Raw genomic sequence first — 22,494 nt, 5'->3', positions numbered from 1 at the left:
CCTATCTCAGCTACAATCGGGCGGAAGGCAGGGTACACCCTGGACAAGTCGCCACCTCATCGCAGGGCCAACACAGATAGACAGACATCATTCACACTCACATTCACACACTAGGGCCAATTTAGTGTTGCCAATCAACCTATCCCCAGGTGCATGTCTTTGGAAGTGGGAGGAAGCCGGAGTACCCGGAGGGAACCCACGCATTCACGGGGAGAACATGCAAACTCCACACAGAAAGATCCCGAGCCTGGATTTGAACCCAGGACTGCAGGAACTTCGTATTGTGAGGCAGACGCACTAACCCCTCTGCCACCGTGAAGCCCAGGCTTCAATTACTTGACATCAAATATTCCACTTTGAATGGGAACGGGGGGTTATTTATTCAACAAAAAGGTCAGAAAACATGAAAAGTATATTAAAAGAAGTAAACCTCAACAGCTAGCTTTGAAGTAGATCTAAAGACTTAGGCATTCAAAAAAATAAAGAATTATATGACTTATTTCTAACATTTTTATGACTGAGACCGCCACCAAACCTGAAGGGAGCCCTTAAAGGTTAAATACAAAACTATATATTGTATTGGTTTTGGAAAGGAAAAATATAAAAAATGGCCCCCACATGCTTTCAAGGGTTACACTGGTTTAGTTTCCGACTTTCCGACAAGTTTTGGGTACATGAAGAGGTATTTAGCTGGCATCTGGTAACCCGGATGACGCATCAGATGCACCAAAAACAGCTGAGAAGCATCATCGTGGTCAGCTGACAATGTAAATGGTCAAATGTAAACCTCATCTAATATACTTCAGATTCCTAGAAAGAAACGGCACATAAGGAAGACGTGCGACCTGCAGACAGGCCGGGTGCTGACACGCACACTCCGAGAGCATAAAGCTCCAGTGTGCCCGCTCGCTCATGTGACCGCGACTTTCTAATGCGCTTCACCGCAGACGTTTGGAGCAGACAGGAAGTTCAGCCTTGTGACCTCTTATTGTACAACGGCCTTCCTGTGCGGGATGACTCAGCACTTTGCCTACGTGCAGCGGCCCCAGCTTGTCAGTATTTGACACCACAAGAAGTAAGCGCGTGTCTCCAGTCGGAAATAAGGAAGGAAAAAAGCATCAGGCTAACTTCTTTTATTTGCACGTCAAAGGAAGGTTAGCATCATTCAGGTCTACAGCAGGGAAACGTTCATCAAACAGGAAGTCTGTACAAAATCTACAGTCTCCGTGACGCATCGTTCACGCCACAGATTGATGGGAGGAGCTTTCGCGGTCTGTCCGGTGGACACTGGGATGTCGGCTACTTCCTGTTAGCTACGAGCGATGCAAGGTCAGGTCACACGACTTTCAAAACGTTACATTGTGGCAGGGGTGTCCAAACTGCAGCTCTCCAATTTGCAGCTCACGGGTACTTAAGGGTTCCAAAATATCATTACCAAGAAAAATGGTAATAAAGAGCAAAATGTTGGAATATAAGTAAAAAAAAAAAGGTGATGTTAAAAACCGGTAGACCAAGGTTGGACATGTGTGCGTGTTCACGAGCGCACCGGATCAACACCATGTGTGCTTTTCTGGGGACAACAGCGCCGCCAGCTGGCAGGATATCAAGAAAGTATGTTGGCTGAAGTTGTGACTTAACAATAAACAATGACATCATCATCATGACAGAAAGATGTGAAAGAAATATCTACTCTCTGGCTCTCATCGAAGGCGAATGCTTTTCCTACCCTCTCCCCTATCTCTCCTGCTTTTGTTTTGCTTGTCTTGGAGCCTCTTTTTGCCCGGCTCTCCAAACTCTAAACAACGGAATTGACAAGAAGATCGGGTTCGGAGGAACCTGCCTGTCTTGATGGAACAGTTCTTGCTAGACCAGGGGTCACCAACGCGGTGCCCGCGGGCATCAGGTCGCCCGTAAGGACCAGAGGAGTCGCCCGCTGGCCTGTTCTAAAAATAGCTCAAATAGCAACACTTACCAGTGAGCTGCCTCTATTTCTTAAATTTTATTTATTTACTAGCAAGTTGGTCTCGCTTTTGGTCGACATTTTTAATTCTAAGAGAGACAAAACTCAAATAGAATTTGAAAATCCAAGAATATATTTTAAAGACTTGGTCTTCACTTGTTTAAATAAATTCATTTATTTTTTTACTTTTCTTCTTCTAACTTTCAGAAAGACAATTTTAGAGAAAAAAATACAACCTTAAAAATGATTTTAGGATTTTTAAACACATATACCTTTTTACCTTCCTGCCTCTTCTTTCCTGAAAATTTAAGTCATTGTTCAAGTAAATTTATCTTTTTTATTGTAAAGAGTAATAAACACATTTTAATTTAATTCTTCATTTTATCTTCTCTTTTTTCGATGAAGAATATTTGTGAAATATTTCTTCAAACTTATTATGATTAAAATTCAAAAAAATTATTCCGGCAAATCTAGAAAATCTTTAGAATCAAATTTAAATCTTATTTCAAAGTCTTTTGAATTTCTTTTAAAATTTTTGTTCTGGAAAATCTAGAAGAAATGATTTGTTAGAAATATAGCTTGGTCCAATTTGTTATATATTCTAACAAAATGCAGATTGGATTTTAACCTATTTAAAACATGTCATCAAATATCTAAAATTAATTTTAATCAGGAAAAATGACTAATGATGTTCCATAAATTCTTTTTTTTTTAAAAAAAAGATTCAAGTTAACTAGTTTTTCTCTTCTTTTATTCAGTTGAATATTAAAGAGTCGAAATTGAAGATGTTTTCATTTTTTTCCCTGTTTTCTCCTCTTTTAAACCATTCAATTAAGTGTTTTTTCATCATTTATTCTGTACAAAAAACCTTCCGTAAAAGGAAAAAAAAATGTACGACGGAATGACAGACAGAAATAATCATTTTTTTTATATATACCGGTATATAGATTTATTTATTAAAGGTAAATTGAGAAAATTGGCTATTTTTGGCAATTTTTTAAAGTGTGTATCAAACTGGTAGCCCTTCGCATTAATCAGTACCCAAGAAGTAGCTCTTGGTTTCAAAAAGGTAGGTGACCCCTGTGCTAGACCAACAATGAGCTTTTGGGAGAAGTGGAGTGTTGTGTGCCTTGCGACTCTTTGACTATGTTTACACCGCAGGCCAAAGTGGCCCCAATCAAATTTTTTCAAAATAATTTTTTTCCCCAAGCTGACTGTTTACACTGCAAATAAAAAGTGATATAAACCAGACTGTAGTATAAACGTCCACCGGCCCCCATCGAGGCATGCAAGTGGCCTCGATGTCACTTGCATGCGCAGTCCGACTTAAATTTAAAACATAGGAAGTTGACCGGATTTTGTAAATGAACAAGGAAGTCACTACTACAAAATAAAATAAAAGTCGCCACACGTTAAAAAAGGAGTGGTATTTACGTGAAAATAAATCTAAGTAATATAATGTATGAATTCCTATGTATATACTGTATATATATACATAGTGTAATATATTTGGGAGGGTTCTAAACTTTTTATGGTTGTTAAGTAATGGAGGCACAGACATCAGCTTGGATCTACATTAGCTTAATTTTTCAACTCCCTTACGTAAACAACTTACGCAATGTACGTAACATGTAAGCAAATACGGGACAGCGTACACATCAATTCCGGCCCTACAACAATCACTTTTTCATTGAACTTAAAAGTATTTATTATATTAAATATAGCCTATCATTTGTTATTTAAAATTTGGCCGCCGAAAAAATACTTTGCTTCCAGAAACCGGATGTTGTGAGCACGTAGTCGCTTAGGTTGGCGGGCTGTGTCTTTGCCCGTGCACATGAATGATGCAGCTCACCCAAAGATGACGTGAAAGTCGCCAAGTCACATTTGAAAAGATTGCATTCCAACTGGATTTGGACTACTTCTTGACGTGGACTGAATCTGAAGCGAAAAGATCAGGTCTGATCCGTTTAGACTGGCGAAAAATTGGTGTCACTTGAAGGCAAACAAAAACAAAAATCAGATTTGAAGTGCAGTGTAAACGGGGCCTTCTAGTCGAGGACGTCTACCTATTTGGAAAGGCGAGAGGACATCTGCTGATTGGAGTAAGCGTTGCTCTGCTGTATTGACCAATTCGGAATCCAGCAGAGCTGTAAGCACTCAGACTTTTGTGGTTTCTGGGCAAAATTGCAAACTGGATAACATCTTGGAAAAGCTGTCCGCTCTGCAAGGCGAAGTTATGATAAATTGAAGGGCGAGGAAAATTCTTATTTGTTCTCGCTCGTTCAAACGCAAACATTTTAAACTGTATTGTTTTCTCTGGCTGGAACGACATGGTAAGGTCGTTGTGACGAGACCCCCCCCCCCAAAGGACAGTGGAGCAAAGACCCTTCAAATCTATACGTGCATTTGCTTTGCTTGAGGTTTTTTCCTGGTGTCGAACTGAGCAACCCCAAAAGTTAGGGACTTTCCTATCCATCAGCCTTCCCGTTCTGTTGTCCCTGCAACTGTACGTCTGATCTTGGGCGGATTTGTCAATAAGTCTGTTGCCCTTGTCAAGTGCAAGGACAATAAAGTCCCATTTCATAATATGAGGTCGAGAGCTTTGCCGTGGGGTACCTTGCAATGTGGGTCGCTCGCACCAACTGTGACCATGTGGTTAGCTTAGCATTCTTACTAGCGTTGTTGCTTTGATGGACAGCCAGGCTCAACACGCCCTGGCGACTGACAGGAGGGCGGGGAGTGGACACTGGGGCCTCCAGAAGATCTTGGTAGCGACACAAAGCAACAAAAAACAAATCAAACATTCATGCTGCAAAAAACACACACGCGCGGGTTACCTGTACGCTAACTCACCTCTGAGACCACCACAGCATGACGGAAGCTTCTTAGTTCGTTTAGTTCTTCACAAACACATGCAGTCTCCGTGACAACCACGGGGGGAGGGGATGGGAGGAGGGTCTTATACTTAGCTTTACACACACAAGAGGCGAGACGTCACAAACGTCGGTTTTCTTTTTCAAAAGCTCAGCATTTTCTTAGCAGATGCACATGTTGACGATAATAGTAGTGTTTAATAACTAGCATCACATTGTGTGTGTGTGTGTGTGTGTGTGTGTATGTGTGTGCGTGTGTGTGTGTGTGCTGTACATTGGATTAGTCTAGTTCCAGGAGTCTTCGCTGGTCCAGTCCCAGCGTGGTCCTCAGTACTCGCTCAGGGTGTGCCATTTGGAGATCTGCCGACGCGGGTTCTCACAGACTTCCCGCCAGTGGGAGGAGCCGGTAGGAGCGGGGCTTTGGAGGCCGAGCACCAGGCGGCCGAGGACTTCGTTCTTGGCAGTGCGGTCGAAGTCGACCACCAGGAACTCCACCGAGATCTCTGGCAGCAGCTCGGGCGGGATGTCGTAGATGAAGGACTCGTTGAAGACCGGGTTCAGCGTGCACTTCTTCACGTGGGTCTTCTTTTTAGCGATGCGCTTGCGGCCGTAGAAGACGTTGACTTTCACGTAGGGGTCTGTGGACACAAGCAGGGCGTTCAAGACTCGGATGCTTAACCGGCCGGCGTTGAGACACGTGACACTCACTGGCAGACAGGCCGGCTATGTCCATCTTGGGCAGGTGTCGAGCCTTCAGAACCCCCACGCTGAGACGGTGAGACACCGGCTGGTACGTCAACGACGCCTGCAGCTCGCCACGGCTTTCGCACTGATGGGAAAAAAATAAAAATTAAAATATGCCACTTCCTGTCCTAAATATGTTATATGTCACTGCCAGAATAATGTATACACAGCACATTAAATATGATGAAAATATAACACAACATTAAATATAATGTGAATATAACAACATTAAATATGATGTAAATATAACATTTAATATGATGAGAATATGACACAACATTAAATATGATGAGAATATGACACATTAAATATAATGTAAATATGGCACAACAAAAAATATGACAACATTAAATATAATGTAAATATCGCACATTCAATATGTTAATATGGCACAACATTAAATATAATGTGAATACGCACAGCAAATACAATGTAAATAGGGCATAACATTAAATATAATGTGAATATCGCACAATAAATATGCTGTGAATATGGCACAACATTAAATATGTGAATATCGCACAGTAAATATGCTGTGAATATGGCACAACATTAAATATAATGTGAATATCACACAATAAATATGATGTAAATATGGCACAACATTAAATATTATGCAAATATCGCACAAATAAATATGACGTTGAAATGGCATTACATTAAATATAATGTGAAAATTGTATATTAAATATGTAAATATGGCACAACATTAAATATAATGTGAATACGCACAATAAATGTAATGTAAATATGACACAACATTAAAAAAATAATATGAGAATATTGCACAATAAATATGATGAAAATTTGGCACAATACATGTGATGTAAATTTGGCACAACATTAAGTATGATGTGAATATCACACAAATAAATATGATGTAAATATGGCACAGCATTAAATATAATTTGAATATTGCATAGTAAATATGATGTAAATATGGCACAGCATTAAATATAATGTGAATATCGCATATTAAATATGGCACAACAATAAGTATGATGTGAATATCACACAAATAAATATGATGTTAATATGGCACAGCATTAAATATAATGTGAATATTGCATAATAAATACAATTTAAATATGGCACAACATTACTAATAATGTTAATATCGCACAAAAAATATGATGGAAATATGGCACAACATTAAATATAATGTGAATATCGTATAGCATATATGTAATTATGGCACAACTAGGGTTGCAAAATTCCGGGAATATTCAGAGTTGGAAACTGTCCATGGAAATTAACGGGAATGTATGGGAATTAACGGGAATTGATTGGAACTTAATGGGTATAAACATTGAATGCAACATGCTAGATCCTACAGCATGATTATTAGCTAAACCAACCAGATTTAATGGAAATTCAGTTGAATTTCAACACTGCATGGTTGATCCTTCCCAGCATGCTACACACTACAGCGGGGCTATTGAGGCCATACTAGTATTTGAGCCCAAGGACTTCATCCAGTCAGGTACGTTTTGATGATATTAGTGGGTTAATATATTTGTATGGTATTCAAGTTTAATAGGGGTGTTATTGCTTGTTACTGTATGACTGTAGACTACTCCAGCACACTTCCACTCAAGCTTTCTAGCTGTTCCTGTTCTTGTTAAATTATTTTGGGGCAATATCTCTAGCTAGCTAGGTTTATGTACCACCACAGTCTCATAATGAAACGAAAATATTTCTCCGTTAGCTGATTCGCTAATTTTCTGTATGTTAAATCCCATTCATTTATGTTAACAACGTTAGCGATCCGAATCTACCTTTTTTGTGATCTGTAAAGTTCAACTAGCAAATACTAAATCAAAACGTGTAGTTTTCTCTGCCTTCTGTTCTATTCATCTAGCCTATTTCTATTCATTTGTCAATCAGTAAAATATTGTTAAAGACCACTCCAATTGTTTAGATCACTATTTATATCTGTGTGTGGCATTGCATTAGTGTTTTACATAGGGATGCAACGAATAAACGGTAACCGAATATGGCAAAAAAAGCCACATTCGGCCTTCGGTGGAATGAGTTAAATGCAAGGCCGAAAATAGTGGCGTGTGACGCGGTGACGCAATTTTTTGACGCGGTGACGCAATCAACCAACGTGCGGTGACGTTGTAACCCGGCACCTTTGGAAAAATGTCAGCAGTGTGGAGATATTTTAAGGGTTTCGGAAAGTGACAAAAGTATTGCAGTTTGCAACGAATGTTCAGCCAAACTGTCTCGAGGAGGTGCCTCCTGGCCGACGTCTTTGAGAGGGCGAAAAAGTTTGCGACTGACAGTGCCAAAGCAAACGGAATTACAAAGAAGGGAATGGAGTTTATGGCTTTGGATGAACAACCGTTTAGTGTTGTGGAGGACATTGGCTTTCGGAGACTCATGGAGCACATTGAGCCCCGTTACACGATACCGAGCAGACGGTATTTCTCTGATGTGTGTTCTTTACATTGTGTGTGTGCTGTTTACATTATTAGCCTGTTATGTAGGCTACCTATATAAGTGTATGAGGTTACAAGCACACCCTTATTGAGATTTAGTGGGGCCTCTGTTTACATTATTAGCCTGTTGTGTAGGCTACCCATATAAGTGTATGACGTTACAAGCACGCACTTAATTGAGATTTACTTGAGCCTTCTGTTTACATTATTAAATAAATAAATAAATAAATGGGTTGTACTTGTATAGCGCTTTTCTACCTTCAAGGTACTCAAAGCGCTTTGACACTACTTCCACATTTACCCATTCACACACTGATGGAGGGAGCTGCCATGCAAGGCGCCAACCAGCACCCATCAGGAGCAAGGGTGAAGTGTCTGGCTCAGGACACAAAAGACGTGACAAAGTTGGTACTAGGTGGGATTTGAACCAGGGACCCTCGGGTTGCGCACGGCCACTCTCCCAGTGCGCCACGCCGTCCCTATTAGTTTATCTACTGGGGCTAAGCAGACTTTTGACAAAAGGACAATAATTCATTTATTGTGGGTTTATCCACTTTAATGCACTTTGTTTTTTTTTGCAATGCATGTTTTGTTTTAAGGCCTAATATAAATGAAAAACATTGTGCTTTTTTTGAAAAGCAAAGGCTATTGGAATATTAAAAAAATTTCAATATTCAATAAAAATTGACTTTATTTAAAAAACATGTCTAAAAATGTATTCTAGGCTATTTATGCAATATTAAAAAAAATTGTGAAAAACTGCATTCATTATTCGGTATTCAGTATTCGGCCTTCGGCCAAGCGTTTAAATTTTATTCGGCTTCGGCCACAAATTTTCATTTCGGTGCATCCCTAGTTTTACAAGCTTCCCATCTTATTCTACAGAACAAGATGGACGGTGTCCAACTTTGAATAATCAAAAAATGGTCAAAATTTCCAAACTTCCCAAGCTTAACTTCCCGTGGTAAATTTCCAGAAAGTTTCCAGAAATTTACAGGAAACTTTCCACCCCTTTGCAAACCTAGGCTCAACAATAAATATAATGTGAATATGGCACAACATTAAATATAATGTGAATATTGCACAATAAATATTATGTAAATTTGGTACAACAATAAATATAATTTGAATATCGCACATTAAATATTTAAATGTGGCACAACATTCCATATAATGTACATATTGCACAATAAATATGATGTAAATTTGGCACAACAACAAATATAATGTGAATATCGCACATTATGTAAATATGGCACAACATTAAATATAATGTGAATATTGCACAATGAATATGATGTAAATTTGGCACAACATTAAATATAATCAGATGTAGACTTCCTTTAATTGTTATTCAAATTTTAACTTTACAGTACAGATAAGAATGACATTTTGTTGCATTAGCTCGTTGTAGTGCAGGATAAAAGAGCAATAAGGTGCATTGATAAATAAATAGATTACTGTACAGATAAATATATTGCACTTTTGCGTATGCATCCATGTTTATGGATGTATGTTATATTGTCTTTATAGTCCAGCGAGTTAATCCGTTTTTGGGGGGAAATGAGAGGATTATTATGATGCAAGAGGAGATTATCATGATGCGTATATGTAAAGATCGTACAATAAATATAATGTAAATATGGCACAACATTAAACTTAGTGTGCATATTGCACAATAAATAGAATTCAAATATGGCACAACATTAATGTAAATATTGCACGATAAATGTGATGGAAATATCGCACATTAAATATGATCCGAAAATTGCATATTAAATATGTAAATATGATACAACATTAAATGTGAATATCGCACGATAAAATAAGGTACATATGGCACAACATTAAATATAATGTAAATATGGGGAGGGGAGTGGCGTTGCATATGTGTTTGCCCACATATGTGGTCCTCTCCAAGGTTTCTCATAGTCATCATTGTGACTGTCACCAACGTCCCATTGTGGTGAGTTTTCCTTGCCCTTATGTGGGCTCTACTGAGGATGTCGTAGTTTGTGCAGCCCTTTGAAACACTGGCGATTTAGGGCTATATAAATAAACATTGATTGATTGATAATATAATGTGAATATTGCACAATAAATATGATGTAAATATGGCACAACATTAAATATGATGTAAATATGGCACACCATTAAATATAATGTAAATATTGCACATTAAATATGTAAATATGGCACAACATTAATTATGACATGAGAATCATATATTAAATATGTAAATATGGCACAATGTTAAATATAATGTAAATACTGCATATCAAATATGATGTAAATATGGCACATTAAATATAATGTGAATATGGCACAGTAAATATGGCACAACATTAAATATAATGTGAATATCGCTCAAAAAATATAATGTAAATATGGCACAACATTACATATAATGTGAATATCGCACAATAAATATGTTGTAAATATTGATCAACATTAAATATAATGTAAATATATGATGTAAATATGGCTCAACATGAATCTTAATATGAATATTGCACAATAAATATGATGTCAATATGGCACATTAAATATGTGAATATCGCACATTAGATATGATGTAAATATGGCACATTAAATATATCAAGAAAATTGCAAGATAAAAATGTAAATATAACAAAACATTAATTACAATGTGAATATCACACACAAAATATGATGTAAATATGGCACAACATTAAATATTATGTGAGTATCACAATTAATATGATTTAAATATGGCACAACATTAAATATGTCAATATTGCACAATAAATATATAAATATGGCACGACATTAAATATATTGTATATATCGCATATTAAATATATAAATATGGCAACATTAAATATAATGTGATTATCTCACAATAAATACATAAATATGGCACAACATTAAATATCATGTGAATATTACAAATTAAAGAAATAAATAAGGCACAGCATTAAATATAATGTGAATATCCATCCCTTCCATCCATTTTCTACCACTTATTCCCTTTTGGGGTCGCGGGGGGCGCTGGCGCCTATCTCAGCTACAATCGGGCGGAAGGCGGGGTACACCCTGGACAAGTCACCATCTCATCGCAAGGCCAACACAGATAGACAGACAACAGTCACACTCACATTCACACACTAGGGCCAATTTAGTGTTGCCAATCAACCTATCCCCAGGTGCATGTCTTTGGAAGTGGGAGGAAGCCGGAGTACCCGAAAGGAACCCACGCATTCACGGGGAGAACATGCAAACTCCACACAGAAAGATCCCGAGCCTGGATTTGAACCCAGGACTGCAGGACCTTCGTACTGTGAGGCAGACGCACTAACCCCTCTGCCACCGTGAAGCCCTATAATGTGAATATCACATATCAAATATATAAACATGGCACAACATTAAATATGGGAAAATGACAATAAATATGATGTATATATGGCACAGTATGTACAGTGCATCTGAAAAGTATTCACAGGGCTTCATTCCCCCCCCACATTTTGTTATGTCACAGCCTTATTCCAGAGTGGAATAAATTCATTTTTGTCTCAACATTCTCCACACAATATGCGTGGGTTCCCTCCGGGTACTCCGACTTCCTCCCACTTCCAAAGACATGCACCTGGGGATAGGTTGATTGGCAACACTAAATTGGCCCTAGTGTGTGAATGTGAGTGTGAATGTTGTCTGTCTATCTGTGTTGGCCCTGCGATGAGATGGCGACTTGTCCAGGGTGTACCCCGCCTTCCGCCCAATTGTAGCTGAGATAGGCACCAGCGCCCCCCGCGGCCCCAAAGGGAATAAGCGGTAGGAAATGGATGGATGGATGGATATTGTGACATTTTTTTTTTTTTTTGCAAATGTATTAAAACTAAAAGTGTAAGAAATCACATGTACATAAGAATTAAGAAAGTTTGCACAATACTTTGTTGATGCACCTTTGGCAGAAATTAAAGCCTCAAATCTTTTTGAATAAGACGCCAGAAGATTGCCACACCTATCTTTGGGCAGTTTCTCCCTTTCCTCGTTGCAGCACCTCTCAAGCCCCATCAGGTTGAATGGGAAGCCACTTTCAGATCTCCCCAGAGATGTTCAATGGAATTCAAGTCTAGGCTCTGGCTGGGCCGCTCCAGGACATTTACAGAGTTCCATTCCTTTAAAATGTTGGCTGTGTGCTCATTTTCAGTCATGTTGTTATCATACAATATACAATGTATGATTGCTAACGTTAGTAGTTCAACTTTGCTATAATTAGCCGAGCGGGCATGGTTTATCAGTATGTTGTGCTAAAAGCAGGAAGTGGGCGGGATTTAATGCTACCAGGCATCTTAAAGGTTCCAAACAGCTCCTTTAAATATGATGTCAATATTAATAATGCAGTTGTTAGCTGCCTTGTCAATTGCAGCAGCTGACGTGGAGTTTTATAAACAAACAAATCGAGACTAAAGTAACTGATATGGAAGGTTGGCAGTGTGAGTTGTCATGACAACACAGAGTCAGCTGTCCTAGCATTAGCCATACTAGCATCGTGCGTAACATAAAAGAAGACCATGCTTGAGCAAGAGTAGGAATCAGCCCCGCCCCTCCTCACCTGCATGTTCCTCTTGGTGATTTGCTGGCTCAGGTGGACTCGGCCCGTACTCGGGTCCACACCCTTCAGCGGCACCACCGCCTCCCCGATGACATCGTCGCGAGCGAAGCGGTCGAAGCTGAGGACCAGGAAGTGCAGCGTGAGCTCTGGCAGCGAGCTGTAGGCCACGCCGTAGAAAGTGAAGGTCTCATCGAAGAGCGGGTCCAGAGTCTTCCTCAGCACGCGGGTCTTGACGCGGTGCTTTTTCTCCGGCAGGATGGTCATCTTCACATACGGGTCGGAGCTGCCGGCTTGCTCGTCCATGGCGGGGAGGCCCCGGGCCCCGACGATGGTGACGACCAGCGCCTTCTTGGGGAAGTTGTAGTCCACGGTGAGGCTGACGGCGCCCAGGCTGGCCTCTGGCTCGGGCTCGGGCTCGGAGGAGGCGGGCGTGAAAGGCGAAGCGGTCTTGCTGCTGGTCTGGCTGCTGCTGGCCGAGCTGCTGTCCAGGCAGCAGTAGTCGGCGCGGACCGGTAGCGCTCGCTCTGTGTGGGCGTGGCCTGATCCGGCGGGGGCCACCAGGTGACTCATCTGCAGCTGACCCGGGACATCCAGGATGTTGTTCTCCGCGTCCACCAGCACCAGGCCCCTCCCGCCGGCCGACACACACCCTCGCTCTCCATCCCGCTCGGTACGCCTGGCGCTGCGCACAATCCTTTTGCTGCTGCTGAGGGACTCTGGGTAAATGCTGATGCCCTTCAGCATGTGGATGAACTTGTAAGGCGGGTCCTCAGCGTCGCAGTAGCGGTCGCCGTGCAGCTTGTAGCGCCCCGACGCGTGCAGGTAACGACGCTGGCAGAAGGACCACAGCAGGATCACCACAATCACCACCAGAACCAGGACGCCCGCTCCAAGGAAGCCCGCCAGGACGGGAGACATGGCTGTGGGGGAAAACAGGAAGTGCGAATACCTTCAGTGACAAAGCCTTTTTTCTTTTGGATGGGGGCTCGGATTGGAGGGGACGCTGTTTGTTAAGTTCTTTGTTGTCATGCATACATGCACACACACGCGCGCACGCGCACGCGCACGCGCACACACACACACACACACACACACACACACACACACACACACACACACACACACAGTTCAATCAATCAATCAATGTTTATTTATATAGCCCTAAATCGCAAGTGTCTCAAAGGGCTGCACAAGCCACAACAACATCCTCAGTTCAGTTCCCACATCAGGGCAAGGAAATACTCAACCCAGTGGGATGACAATGTTAATTGTTAATTTACTGCTGAAACTCCACAAACACAAAAATGCTTTTCCTCACCCCAATGATTCCCAAGTAAAAAACAACAACAATTTTCTTTGGTTATAAAAACGATTCTCTGGAAAAAAAAAAATGTTGTTTTTTCCATTTAAAAACAACTCCCAAGTATAGAAACAATTTTCTAAAAATATAAAAAACTGATTTCTTCAATTTGAAAAAAGATTTGCAAGTATAAAATGATTTACGGTAAGTAAAAAAACGGATTTCCTAAATTTAAAAACACTACGCAAGTATAAAAACAAAATTGCTACAAGTAAAACTATTTTTTTTCCTAAATTTAAAAAAACGACTCCAAAAAATAAACTATTTTCTGCAAATAAAAAAAGTTTATTCTATTTAAAAAACGATTCACAAGAATAAAAACTATATAAAAAAATTCTACAAAAAAACATCTTTGCAAATAAAAAACTATTTGCTTCAAATAAAAACAACTATTTGCAAATACAAAACTATTTTCTTCAATTAAAAAAATTATTTCCAGGTAGAAAAAATATTTTCTACAATTTTAAAATGATTTGCAAGTAAAAATACAAATTTCTACAATAAAAAAAAAAGATTTGCGGGTAAAAATAATGTTTTTCTTGGATTAAAGAAAGACGGTTTTCGAGTAAAACAATATTTTCTTCAATTAAATAAATGATTTACAAGTACAGGATAAAAACTATTTTCTTACAAGTTAAAACTGTTGGCAGTAAAATTCCACCCTGCGTGATCCACACACTTGCACTCCAAGCCCCCGTAATTCACACTCTAAAACGACATTTGGTGCTGCTGAGTCAAATTATTCAAGTTATTTGTGCATGGTGCCCTCTGCCAAAAATAATAACACAAGAAGATGGGCATGGAGTAAAATGGTGGACAGAAGAGAGGTGAAATGTACAGGTTAACGTACAGGTTGAGCTTGATTCCCCTTTCTTCTGTGGATGTCATTGCCAAATAATTTAACTTGAAGGAAATTGTTTTTTTAAATTTGCGAATTATTTTTTTCATTAATAAAAGTTTTTATACTTACAAATAATTTTTTTATTTAAGAAAATCGTTTTTATACCAGAAGATTATTTTTTTGATTAAAGAAAAAAGTTTTTATACCTGCGAATTGTTTTGTTACTTGAGAATTGTTGTGAATTTTTATTTGCAGAATTTGTTTTAATTGGCGAAGAGTTTTTTCACTTGCAAAATTATTTTTTTTATATTCCAAATCATTGTTTTACTTGCAGAATATAGTTTTTTTTAAACTTTGGGAACAGTTTTACAACAGAAGAAATTAGTTTTTATACTTGCAATGCATGTTTTTATTCAAGAAAATAGTTTTACTTGCAAATCATTTTTTATGAGAAAGTTGTTTTTATTCTTGCACATTACTTTTTTAATTGAAGAAAAATATTTTTGTAACCCCGAATTGTTTAATTACTTGTGAATCGTTTTTTTATTTGCAGAATGTTTTTGATAGCAAATCGTTTTTTCGCTTTCAGAATAATTTTTTTAAAATTCCAAATCTTTTTTTTTACTTGCAGAATTATTATTTTTTTTAACTTGAGATACAGTTTTATAACAGAAGAAAATTGTTTTTTATACTTGCAAAGCATTTTTTTTATTTAAGAAAGTTGTTTTTATACCTGCAAATATATTTTTTAAGAACATTTTTTTAAACTTGCGAATCATTTTTTATTAAAAAAAACGTTTTTTATACTTGGGAATAATTTTTTTATTTAAGAAAATTGTTTTTATACTTCCGAATCATTTCTTTTCTTGCACACATTTTTTTTTTAACTTGGGATACAGTTTTACAACAGAAGAAAATAGTTTTATACTTGCAAAGCGTCTTTTTAATTGAAGAAAATAGTTTTTATACTTGCAAAAACATTTTTTTTTACAAAATTGTTTTAATATTTTCGTTATCTTTAAACTCGTTTTTCATTTAGGAAATTTTTTTTGTATAATTGCGAATCATTATTTAAGAAAATAGTTTTTAAGCATGCGAATCGTATTTTTAATTTAAGAAAATTGTTTTGACACTTGCGAATCTATCCATCCATCCATTTTCTACCGCTTATTCCCTTTTGAGGTCGCGGGGGGCGCTGGGGCCTATCTCAGCTACAATCGGGCGGAAGGCGGTGTACACCCTGGACAAGTCGCCACCTCATCGCAGGGCCAGCACAGATAGACAGACAACATTCACACACTAGGGACCATTTAGTGTCGCCAATCAACCTATCCTCAGGTGCATGTCTTTGGAGGTGGGAGGAAGCCGGAGTACCCGGAGGGAACCCACGCATTCACGGGGAGGACATGCAAACTCCACACAGAAAGATCCCGAGCCCGGGATTGAACCCCGACTACTCAGGACCTACGTATTGTGAAGCAGACGCACTAACCCCCTCTGCCACCGTGAAGCCCCTTTTTTTAATTGAAGAAACTTGTTTTCATACTTGCAAGCCTTTTTTTAATTGAACAGAATTGTGGACCGTTTTTTTACTTGCGCAAAATTGTTAGTTCACTTGCGAATAATTTTTTCAATTGAAGAAAGTAGTTTTTTTAAAGGCCTACTGAAACCCACTACTAGCGACCACACAGTCTGATAGTTTATATATCAATGATGAAATATTAACATTGCAACACATGCCAATACGGCCTTTTTAGTTTACTAAATTACAACTTAATTTCCCGCGGAGTTCCCTGTTGAAGACATCGCGGAATGATGACGCGTGTTTGTGACGTTATTGGTTGGAGGGGACATATTAGCCCAGCACCACTTGTGGCTAACAGTCGTCTCTTTTCATCGCGCAATTAACACAGTATTTTGGACATCTGTGTTGCTGAATCTTTTGCAATTTGTTCAATTAATAACGGAGAAGTCAAAGTAGAAAGATGGAGGTGGGAAGCTTTTAGCCACACAAACACACGGTGTTTCCTTGTATAAAATTCCCGGAGGTGAAGCTTTACTATGGATCAGAGCGGTCAGGCGAACATGGATCACGACTACATGTCAACAGGCAGTTTTCGGTGAGAAAATTGTGGAAATAAGTCGCCTCTTACCGGAGATCAGCAGAGCCAGCATCCTCCTGCTGCTGTGACTCTCAGAGATTCTGGCGTCAAAACACCCGTGGCCACACCCCTCCAACTTTAAGGTACTCTAACTCACCAAAAAAATGGCAACACAATAGGCGGATAAGGGATTTCCCAGAATTATCCTAGTAAATGTGTCTAAAAACATCTGAATCGCTCTCACTTGCCCTCGCCTTTTTTTTTTGTTTTACTCTTTATTTCTTCTAGGCCTTCACTCTAAATTTCCTCATCCACAAATCTTTCATCCTCGCTCATATTAATGGGGAAATTGTCGCTTTCTTGGTCCGAATAGCTATTGCTGCTGGAGGCTCACATTATAAACAACGTGAGGATGTGAGGAGCCCTCACACCGGTGACGTCATCGTCTGCTACTTCCGATAAAGACAAGGCTTTTATACTAGCGACCAAAAGTTGCGAACTGTATCGTCGATGTTCTCTCCTAAATCCTTTCAGCAAAAAATATGGCAATATCGCGAAATGATCAAGTATCACACATTGAATTTACCTGCTATCCCCGTTTAAATAAGAACATCTCATTGCGAATCGTTGGGAGTGAATACAAAAACATTTGTGTTTGGGGAGTTTTGGCAGTAATTTCACATGTCTATCTGAGGTGGCTACTTGTCCAGGTGTACCCCGCCTACTGCCTGAATGCAGCTGAGATGGGCTCCAGCACTCCCCACAACCCCGAAAGGGACAAGCGGTAGGAATTGGATGGATGGATGGACGTATACACCCCTCTGAGTTTGTCTGCAGCCAATCAGAATAAAGAGCTTCCTTCACTCTAAGTCACATGATGTCATGTTTTGGAAATGGTTTAAAGAGCTCAGCTGGCTGCCTGGCAACACACACACACGCACATATATGGGTACTGATTATGACGTCATGCTAGGGCGCACTGGGACTGCCGGGTACAGACATGACGTCACCCCTCGGCCCACGAAGAGATAGTGAACGCCCGTACACAAATCTTTGGACATTTTGTCCGCTTAAAACTGCAGCTAATATTCGGTATTTCGGTGCTGTCGAGTGAAGTTTGAATAAAAAATCATCACCAAAACGCGTCAACTCGCTCAAATGCTCTGCCTTAACAAGAAATATTGATATAAACAACATACGTCCGACGGGCCTCTTACCGTAGGAGGGTCGCAGATCTGTCATGTCCGCCATTTTGTGACTGGGTGGGAAGCGTCCAGACGAGAAAAGCCAGGCGCGGGAAAAGGTTAGCGAGCAACCACTGCTTGTTTATTGAGTGTCCACCGACGACAAGAGTCAGCAAGAAGCACACGAAGCCTGCATCGATCCGGTCTGGTCCGGTCCGTCGGCTCGGGTCCGGGCGTGTCGTCCAGGCGGCGTCTGACTGATGCTCTCGCGCTGAGATGCAGGGAGTCTGCGCAGTGAGGCAGCACAGAGGTGGTTTATTGGGAGTGAGGCGTCACTCCGCGGGCGGAAATGTACAAAAGTAAAATAAATATTTTAAAAGCATTTTAAAAATACTACTATAAAACAAAGTGAAGTGAAGTGAATTATATTTATATAGTGCTTTTCTCTTGTGACTCAAAGCGCTTTACATAGTGAAACCCAATATCTAAATTACATTTAAACCAGTGTGGGTGGCACTGGGAGCAGGTGGGTAAAGTGTCTTGCCCAAAGACACAACGGCAGTGACTAGGATGGCGGAAGCGGGAATTGAACCTGCAACCTGCTGGCACGGCCACTCAACCAACTGAGCTATACCGCAAAAAAAAACAAAAAATGTGCAATAAAAGAGCAAACAGGTAACATGTAATGATTGAAAAAAGTCGCAATATTGACTTTTCTTATTAAAAGGCCTACTAAAATCAATCAATCAATGTTTACTTATATAGCCCTAAATCACTAGTGTCTCAAAGGTCTGCCCAAACCACTACGACATCCTCGGTAGGCCCACATAAGGGCAAGGAAAACTCACACCCAGTGGGACGTCGGTGACAATGATGACTATGCGAACCATGGAGAGGAGGAAAGCAATGGATGTCGAGCTGGTCTAACATGATACTGTGAAAGTTCAATCCATAATGGATCCAACACAGTCGCGAGAGTCCAGTCCAAAGCGGATCCAACACAGCAGCGAGAGTCCCGTTCACAGCTGAGCCAGCAGGAAACCATCCCAAGCGGAGGCGGATCAGCAGCGCAGAGATGTCCCCAGCCGATACACAGGCGAGCAGTACATGGCCACCGGATCGGACCGGACCCCCTCCACAAGGGAGAGTGGGACATAGAAGAAAAAGAAAAGAAACGGCAGATCAACTGGTCTAAAAAGGGAGTCTATTTAAAGGCTAGAGTACACAAATGAGTTTTAAGTTGAGACTTAAATGCTTCTACTGAGGTGGCATCTCGAACTTTTACCGGGAGGGCATTCCAGAGTACTGGAGCCCGAAATGAAAAGGCTCTATAGCCCGCAGACTTTTTTTGAAATGAGATGTTCTTATTCAAACGGGGATAGCAGGTCCATTCTATGTGTCATACTTGCTCACCTCGCGATATTGCCATATTTTTGCTGAAAGGATTTAGTAGAGAACATCGACGATAAAGTTCGCAACTTTTGGTCGCTAATAAACAGGCCTTGCCTTTACCGGAAGTAGCAGACGATGTGCGCGTGACGTCACGGGTTGTAGGGCTCCTCACATCCTCACATTGTTTAAAATCATAGCCAGCAGTAGCTAGAGCTATTCGGACCGAGAAAGCGACAATCTCCCCATTAATTTGAGCGAGGATGAAAGATTCGTGGATGAGGACGTTTAGAGTGAAGTACTAGGAAAAAAAAGAAACGGCGACGGCTCTAGGCGGCGTTTCAGATGTAATTAGACACATTTACTAGGATAATTCTTGAAGGTCCCTTATCTGCTTATTGTTTTAATAGCGTTTTAGTGAAATTGTAAAGACATACCTGAAAGCCGGATGGCCGCGGTGAACACCAGTGTCTCGGAGAGAAGCCGAGGAGCCAAGATCACAGCTGCCTTTTTGAGCTGCAGGAGGAGGTCCCATAATCCACTGAAGTCTCCGGTAAGAGCCGACTTAATATCACAATTTTCCCATCCAAAAACTTGCTGGTTGACGTAGAGAAACATGTTCGCTTCACCGCTCTGTGTTAAAACTTCACAACAAACAAGGAAACACCGGCTGTGTTTTGGTGCTAAAGGCAGCTGCAATCCACCGCTTTCCACCAACAGGATTATTCTTTATAGTCTCCATTATTAATTGAAGAAATTGCAAAAGATTCAGCTACACAGATGTCCAAATTACTGTGTAATTATGCCATGAAAAGAGCTGACTTTTAGCCGTAAGTGGTGCTGGGCTAACATGTCCGCTACAACCCGAGACGTCACGCGCACGCGTCATCATTCCGCGACGTTTTCAACAAGAAACTCCACGGGAAATTGAAGATTGTAATTTAGTAAACTAAACCGGCCGTATTGGCATGCGTTGCAATGTTAAATCAAATCAAATCAACTTTATTAGTAAAGCACATTTAAAATTTACCACAGGGTTAGCCAAAGTGCTGTACAATGGGCAGGTTAAAAGATAATACGAGGACCGAGCAAACAACACAACACAAACAGAACATGATAAAAAATAAATAAATAAAACATAAAAACAGGTTCACAGCAGGTGTATAATGGGGCGCCATTGCAGGATGGATATCACTTAATGTTAAAAGCCAAGGAATAAAAGTATGTTTTTAAGAGAGATTTAAAAACAGGAAGAGAGGAGGCTTGTCTAATACTCAGAGGTAGGTCGTTCCAAAGCTTGGGAGCAGCAGCAGCGAATATCAAAGTTTATACATCAAATATTTCATCATTGATATACAAACTATCAGACTGCGTGGTCAGTGGTAGTGAGTTTCAGTAGGCCTTTAAAACGGTCTCTGCTCAAAAAAATTATTATTAAAAGTCAACGTTGTTATGAATTATTAACCTTTCAAGGCACGCCACGTCAAATATTACACTTAAAAATGTTTTTTGGGGGAAAATATCGCATATTTAGTGTGTTGCCATATAAAAAGTTTTCTTCGACAAAACGGGCATACAAAAAAAATGTTGATATAACTTATAAACGCACTCTTGCGCAGTTACCTCCAGAGCGTGCATGCGGGAGTCACGCCGGCTGCATTCAATCGTCAATCAATCAGCACTCTACACCAGTGGTCCCCAACCTTTTTGTAGGGGGGGGGGGGGGGGGTCCTTTTTTTTTCTTTGTCATGAAAAAGGGAGGTTTTTGTGGTTGGTGCACTAATTGTAAGTGTATATTGTGTTTTTTATGTTGATTTAAATAGACTCCCTTTTTAGACCAGTTGATCTGCCGTTTCTTTTCTTTTTCTTCTATGTCCCACTCTCCCTTGTGGAGGGGGTCCGGTCCGATCCGGTGGCCATGTACTGCTTGCTTGTGTAACGGCTGGGGACATCTCTGCGCTGCTGATCCGCCTCCGCTTGGGATGGTTTCCTGCTGGCTCCGCTGTGAACGGGACTCTCGCTGCTGTGTTGGATCCGCTTTGGACTGGACTCTCGCGACTGTGTTGGATCCATTATGGATTGAACTTTCACAGTATCATGTTAGACCCGCTCGACATCCATTGCTTTCCTCCTCTCTAAGGTTCTCATAGTCATCATTGTCACCGATGTCCCACTGAGTGTGAGTTTTCCTTGCCCTTATGTGGGCCTACCGAGGATGTCGTAGTGGTTTGTGCAGCCCTTTGAGACACTAGGGATTTAGGGCTATATAAGTAAACATTGATTGATTGATTGATTTATTTAATAAAATAAAATAAAAATAAAATATATATATATATATTTTTTTTTTTAATAAAAAATTATTCTGCGGCCCGGTAGCAATCGGGCCACGGCCCGGTACCCGGTGGTTGGGGACCACTGCTCTACACACCAGTCGCTGTTGAGCTTCCTGGGCTTCTTAAGCCAGTGCAAACCTGCATTCCGGGCCAGAACGTAGTTTCCTGTTTCGTACAATATAAGCCAACTCGTGTCAAGCTTTATGCGCTCTCTCTCTCTGTGTTTTCTCCTCCTCCGTGTTTCATTTGTCTCGTGTTCCCGTGCCGTTCAGACAGCATTCCTCCATTCTCCATATATTATATATATAATATATGTTATATATTATTTATTATTATTATTGTTTATTGTGAGCAAACTGTAGTGCTGAATTTCCCCCAGGGATCAATAAAGTACTTTCTACTCTATTCTATTCTATTCCCTGACGACGAGATGTGCGTCTTGTCTCTCCGAGACATTGCAACACATGCCAATGTGTTGCAATGTTAATATTTCATCATTGATACATAAACTATCAGACTGCGTGGTCGGTAGTAGTGGCTTTCAGTAGGCCTTTAATGTGTCTGAAAATCAATAAATGTTTTTAAAAAACAATAAATATTGTATTGGTTTTGAAAATGGTGAATATCAAAATGTCCCCCGCATGTTTTGATTTTTTCAGTGTGTGCGTTTCAAGTTGGCAGGGAA

The 22,494-nt window shown here is 40.1% G+C and overlaps 1 protein-coding gene across 2 annotated transcripts; it reads right to left on the bottom strand.

The window, feature by feature from the left end:
• Nucleotides 1-1,118: 1,118 nt before the first annotated feature.
• syt11b (synaptotagmin XIb) lies at nt 1,119-18,371 on the bottom strand. 2 transcript variants are annotated; one of them, XR_009803475.1, is made up of 5 exons: nt 18,121-18,371; nt 12,601-13,520; nt 5,545-5,665; nt 4,817-5,474; nt 1,119-4,727 (listed from the first exon to the last, which is right to left on the bottom strand). XR_009803475.1 is itself a non-coding variant. In XM_061881812.1 (4 exons), exons 1-4 carry the CDS (start codon nt 18,152-18,154, stop codon nt 5,164-5,166), a joined length of 1,386 nt encoding a protein of 461 aa, XP_061737796.1. In that variant the 5' UTR covers nt 18,155-18,371; the 3' UTR covers nt 1,119-5,163. The 2 variants fall into 2 exon arrangements, 1 of the variants encoding a protein (XP_061737796.1); XM_061881812.1 differs by having other exon boundaries at nt 1,119-5,474.
• Nucleotides 18,372-22,494: the final 4,123 nt, after the last annotated feature.

Source organism: Nerophis ophidion, linkage group LG21, assembly GCF_033978795.1.
Source record: "Nerophis ophidion isolate RoL-2023_Sa linkage group LG21, RoL_Noph_v1.0, whole genome shotgun sequence".
NCBI classification, from domain to species: domain Eukaryota; kingdom Metazoa; phylum Chordata; class Actinopteri; order Syngnathiformes; family Syngnathidae; genus Nerophis; species Nerophis ophidion.
The sequence above is the reverse complement of the archived record's forward strand: the minus strand, read 5'-3'. Positions and strand labels throughout refer to the sequence as shown.